Genomic DNA, 6065 nt, shown 5'->3' with positions numbered 1-6065 from the left:
AGTGGAAGAGGAGTGGGGATCGAGAGGGAGGTGGGTGGGTTGGGTGTGTGTGTGTGTGTTTGTGGTCGGTACCGGTTCGGGCTGGTGGGCCGGATTCGTGAGATTGTGTCACGCGTCGCGCCTTATAGGGCCCAATAGTAACAGAATATTATTCTGTTACTAGTAACAGAATAATCCAGTCATATATATATATATATATATATATATATATATATATATATATATATATCACCTATTGAATTGGTGAATGCAATTTTTGAAAAAGCAAACATTTTTTGAATATGCGAACACAATTTTTCAAAACGCAAACATTTTTAAAAATTCCAGAACATTTTTTGGATTGGTGAACAAACTACTCTTATATACAAGAGAATATGCCTAAAAAAGGGTGTGTCTCATTTGTATACAACTATGAGATTTCGAAAAAAGGCGGGGAACTCCGGTTGCGGGATTGGTAGTGTCTTTCTATTCACCTCCTCTAGGTTCGACACTCTACTTATCGTGAAAGTGCTACAACATACATGTACCCTTACAGGACATCAAACATTATCTAGCGCCATTGCTGGGGAACATAGCGTTTGAAGTTACCTTCCCACTTGCATATAATTTATTTTGTTTGTTTTTATTTATATTACCATTTTTACTAAAAAATATACTCATCATGTGTTTTGAGATATCAGAGACTTGCAAGAGTGGAGGCGATAGATGAAATGTTTAAATTATTGGGGCCCAGACCCGAGGAGAGTTATGAAACTAATCCGATTCTACTCGGTATGTTGCAGAGTAAGCAATTCACAGTTGATGGTACGAAGGATCCGTATAACCATTTTGTATCAGTTTGAAGATTTATGCGGGACTTTAAATTAAAAACATTTACTTATGATGAAGTGTGGAGAGCGGAGCTTCTCCATGGTGCAATTTTTTGAACTTAAGTTTTTTGTCATTCATTGTCACCGAAGCGAGATTGGCTATTAACTCACCCTGCATTAATAATTCAGCCCGGAGCCCGGGCTCAGATGAGCCCGGTGAACAGTACCTTAATTTAAAATAGAAAGAAAGTTCAAAAAATTTCAATCTTTTTTGTGGTGCAAGATGCTCCTGTGAGTGAACTCAAAATTTTGTGAAGTTTGGACATTCGAGTAGCTCGTGGCAAAAAAGACAAAATCAGGGATGAACAATGCGATTTTGAAAAGTTCCTCATACATCCGAAATTTCTCCTTTTTGCCATGAATTCCTCGAATGTCCAAACTTCACAAAATTTTGCACGGAGTATACGCACAGGAGCATCTTGCACTACAAAAAAATTGAATTTTTTTGAACTTTTTTCTATTTTAAATTGCGGTATTGTTCTTGACCGGGCTCATCCGAGCCCGGGCACCAAATCGCCGCTCTCATCCTGCATGTACTTTTGACACTTGGGATAAATTGTCTAGCACATTCTTGGCGGAAGGGGCGCTTTGGCTCCCGGGAGCACATGCTCCTGGGTGAACAGTAACACAAAAAATAGTAAATGCTTTAAAAAACTCTGATTTTTTTTGGATGTCCGTGTTAGTGTTGCAAGCATGCTTGACAATTTTCATGCGAAACAGAGAAACGATGTTTCATCGGTGAAAAAATACAAATTTAGGGTGACATTTGGGGGTAACATTCCTAAATACTTAAACGTGCAGCTGCGCTATCTGACGGAGCCGAGCGCACACGCCAGCTGTCCGATGCTTGCGCACCTGCTACGCGACAAAACTGCTAAGAAAACCACCTCCTTCCTCCTCGCAATGTACCTGATGTTGTCAGGTGGTGGATGGTCACTAAGGATTACCTACATGCATGTGCTGATGCCATCCCACTTTATTCCGTCTCAATTTTTTTTTACACATGCCAAAATGCTTAACCTTTTTGCCTCAAAATTTTCATGTAGTATTTGAATGTGACTAACAACACATAAAAATTTTGTTTTGATTTTTTTTCATTTCAAAAATTATTTTTGAGCCCACGAGCACGTGCTCCTGGGAACCAAACTGAATTTCCGATTCTTGGCTCGCTTTTACTCACAAAAGAAGACTTATGGAGCGAGGTCATGAACTTCAAACAAAAATTAGGTGAAAGTCTTGTCGAGGCTTATCGAAGGTACAACTCTGTACTTGATAATTGTTCTCATCATAACTTGTCATCATGAATGGTGTTAAATTTTCTTTTTGGAGGACTAGATGACGAATGTAAAAGAAAATTAAATCTTGCTTTAAAACCTACTACTAATCTGAAACTGTCAAAAATCAGAGCAAATAAATTCATCTTGATTCTGACATTATCTTGTATATTGTAAAAAATTATACTGAGCATAATCTCATATTCCTGCGCCAGCAATATATATATATATATTCCACCTGCTCGCGATGTATATTGTAAATTTCTCATATTCCACCTGCTCGCAATGTGCAAGAGATAAAAATGACTTCAATGTGGTGGTTAACAATGTGCTTACTGAACAAAGTTAACATGTTTAGGTCGACGGTCAATGACTGACTTCACAAATCCTTCGGTGCTAATCGGAAATGATACACAAAACAGGCATCATGATGTGGGAGCAACCGAACATCAACAAAGGCTAATAAGGTCCATAACTCCATAGACACATTATTAAAGTATTCAAATGTTTTAAAGCATCGTCCATGATATGATAACAGACGGTGGTAGTCTGTGAACATGTCAGCACATCATCGAGATGCTAGAGCGTACACTTTGTTGACATTCCAGGTCATCAACCATGATATTCCACCAGCTCGCCAGGTGCACGAGATGAAAAAATGGCTTCATGTGGTGATGTTGGCCATGGTTGAGGACAGCCGTCAAAGTCATTCATCAAGAGTCACCTTGGAGCCAAGGGGTTGTGCAAGCTGCACTGGCCTTGGAGGCATCAAAGGGAGCACCATCGTCAGCTTACACCTTTCACTTGATGGCACTGAGGAATACATAAGTTATATTAAGTTATATTAATGTATAAAAACTAAAATCATGTTATTTATTTAGTGCACAGAGTGGTTTCATCAAGAGAAGAACACAGAACAAATGGAAATGATTCCACATGCTGGAAAAATTGTTGTAAACATTTTCACTTTAATCTTTTTGTTCTGCACCGATCATCCAACAGCAAATTTATCGTAATATTGCATATGAATTCTGAAACTCAAGCACAACAAAACTCACTGTCACATCATCAACTAGTTAACTAAAGTAAACAAGCTAGGCTCCCAAACGTCACCTGTTATTAATACAAAATACAATGGGGAAGAAACTTTCACCACAAACAGTGAATACTCAAAAGTTCCATATATCACACAAATCGAGTCACTCACCCAAGGAAACCAAGATTCCTATCATCACCTCCCATATAATTATCTTCATGGGTAGAATTTTAAAATCATCAGCTAGTAAGCCTACTCACTGACCACAACTAGGTTTGCACTCAACTTTACTGCACTGGCTAATTTGCAGTTGCAAGGTTGTATTCTCCAATTCAAGATAAAATTTTCCCTTTTGGGAGAAAGGCTGACATAAACTTTGATAAGTTCTGCTTATAAGTTGAATGAAACTTTGCGAGTCCTAAAAGATGTTTCTTAGCTCACGCAACGGTTTCACTTACTTATTTGGCACATTAATGCCCAGTTCTTTTGGCAGCTTCTGAAATAAGCTGGCCCCTCACGAGCTTATTTAGAAGCCGCCCCCAATATTCATTGAAGCTGCTAATCTGATTAATCCTTAACTCAAAATGAATATGGGGAACGGTATATAAATAAGCTAGGAAGGGGGCACCTTATGCCATAAGCCGCTAAAAGAACTGGGCTTCAGTACAGGATGCAGTTCACTACAAATAGTATCCCTATTGATAATGTTGCAAGTTGTCAACAGGAGAGCAACCTGTGGTCTCTGAATTACAAATAATGATTAATTATTATCCAATTCAGTTCCGTTAAATATAAAACCTCACAAAGAGATGCAAGAACATAAATTCAACAGACATTTGCTTCCTAACTACAGCTGCCATATACTGCAAGAAAGGCAACATGGTGGCCCAAGTCGCACATTATTCTGGAATCATGATATCAAATGTTAATGTTCAAAATTTCTAACATTTTAGAGTTAAATATCGCGAGTCAAGAAGAACTAGGATAAAAGAACAGCACCATATTATAAGCATGGGATCCATATAAGCATTGATAATGTCTTTACCTAATTGAGTTGAAGTTGAAGACGACGTGTGCTGCCCAGTTTGTGTCAGACTGGGTTGCTGCTGATAGTCGTCGTGGTATTCGCCAAAACCATATTCATTAGAAGTCCTAATGGGAACACCCCCATTCCACTTGTATTGCTGGGGTTGCTGTACAAGGGTTCACCTAAATCTTATTTAACAGATGGCAGAATGGACACGTTTATAGTTGTAGCAAGATGATTACAGCGTGCCTACCACATTGTTTGGAACAGTATCCCCCAATGGAAGTTGATCATTAGGCACACCATTCTGCGCAGACTCTGCCGCAACTTCCTCATTCGGAGCAGACTCTGCTGCAACTTCCTCATCACATGGCCTTAAGCAAATTAAGAGGCAAAATGTCAGGTGTCATGTGGTAAAATAAGTGAAGAACTGGGGGAAACATACAATTAGTTTGGCAAATATTTTTCAGTTTGTATGAATGTTAAGAAAATAGAGAACAATGCTAAACAAAAAACATGCCTTTGAATTGGAGCGGTATTCAGATATTTGGAGAATTCACAGGAAATGAAGGTCGGATTGTAATAATCGACTCTCAAGGCACGGTATGGCTTGATGACTTCCAGCGACTTATTCCCAAGATTTACACCAAGCATCCATGTGACTTGGTCGGCACCCACCTTAGACATGAGGACAACAGCACAATCATAAATGGTGAAGGTCGGGAAGCCTGGTGTAGTCTTCAGGTTTGTCACTCTGCATTTCTCACTTGTACTATCCCACAGGTGAAGTAGCTCCAGAGCAAGTTGTGGTTCGGCTGATATGTCATCAACATGGAAATTGTACCCTTTTCTCCAATGGTTCCAAGAAATGTTCCTAAAGCCTGTTCGGATCTTCCAGCCATCAGGTGCACACTCAATTTTATCCTCCATAATGTCCTCTTCATGATGCCTAAGGAGGTCATTATCACTGATGGTATCTAGGAAATCAAGATAGGCCGTCGTCTTGAAACTCCTCATGTTGATAAACTTAGACCATTTGAAACAATGTTCGATCTCGATGAAGTCGATGAAACCATTGGGGAAGCCGGCAACGTCCCGCACTGACCGTGCTGCGTCATAATCGGCCAATGCTTGGCTTTTCGGGGGCTCGTCATAATCAGCCTTGGGCAGCGGTCTGGGCAGCGGGATGAAGCGGAGAACAGGATCCTTCTGAAGCACATCACAGACAACAATGCCGCGCCAGAGGTCGACCCATCCTACTGTGCCTTCTCCAAGAGAGATCACCTTGCGAATTAGCTTTGGCAGGATACCAGGAGGCTCCTTCAGCTGCACATGTTTGGTGCTCCACTCGTCTGTCTCCGACGAGAAGATGTGCAGGTTGTAGTGCCCAAGGTCCCGACCCAGGGAAAGATCAGCGACCAAAAAACTGCCTTCCTCGCGGGATACGATGGCTGCGTGCCATGAGTGCCTGTAGGTTGGAGGAGGACACGGGACCGATCTGATGGTGGGCTTGCCGGAGGCAGCCCTGTAGACAAAGTAGTCGTAGGTGCTCGATGTGCCAGTTCTGAAGGGGAAGCATAGGAGCGCGAGGTCATTGGCGGAGGAAATGACGCGGGGCTCCGTGGTGCAACACTCTAGTACGTTGATTCCGGGAAAGTGGACGTAGAAGTAGGAGACGGCAGGCGGGTGGGCGAGACAAAAAGTGACCTCGAAGTTGTGGCCCGTGCTCGTCGTGGCCTTCACGGTGGTGCCGTTGACGGGGTCGTCGAAGTAGGCTCTGCTGTCGAGGAGGACCCAGGAGGGGTAGCGGGATGGGTCGACGGAGGCGGGATCGACTGCGGGGGGGTGGAAGGAGGCGG

At 41.8% G+C, this 6065-nt stretch overlaps 1 protein-coding gene across 1 annotated transcript; it reads right to left on the bottom strand.

Annotated features, from left to right (window-relative positions):
• Nucleotides 1-2460: 2460 nt before the first annotated feature.
• Nucleotides 2461-6059, bottom strand: LOC119364704. Its single transcript, XM_037630205.1, has 4 exons — nt 4727-6059; nt 4460-4580; nt 4225-4372; nt 2461-2956 (listed from the first exon to the last, which is right to left on the bottom strand). The coding sequence occupies exons 1-4, from the start codon at nt 5221-5223 to the stop codon at nt 2850-2852; spliced, it is 873 nt and encodes a 290-aa protein (XP_037486102.1). The 5' UTR covers nt 5224-6059; the 3' UTR covers nt 2461-2849.
• Between the last annotated feature and the right edge of the window lie 6 nt (nt 6060-6065).

The sequence above is a fragment of the Triticum dicoccoides genome, chromosome 2B (assembly GCF_002162155.2).
Source record: "Triticum dicoccoides isolate Atlit2015 ecotype Zavitan chromosome 2B, WEW_v2.0, whole genome shotgun sequence".
NCBI lineage: Eukaryota > Viridiplantae > Streptophyta > Magnoliopsida > Poales > Poaceae > Triticum > Triticum dicoccoides.
This window is presented reverse-complemented; position numbering and strand designations above follow the sequence as displayed.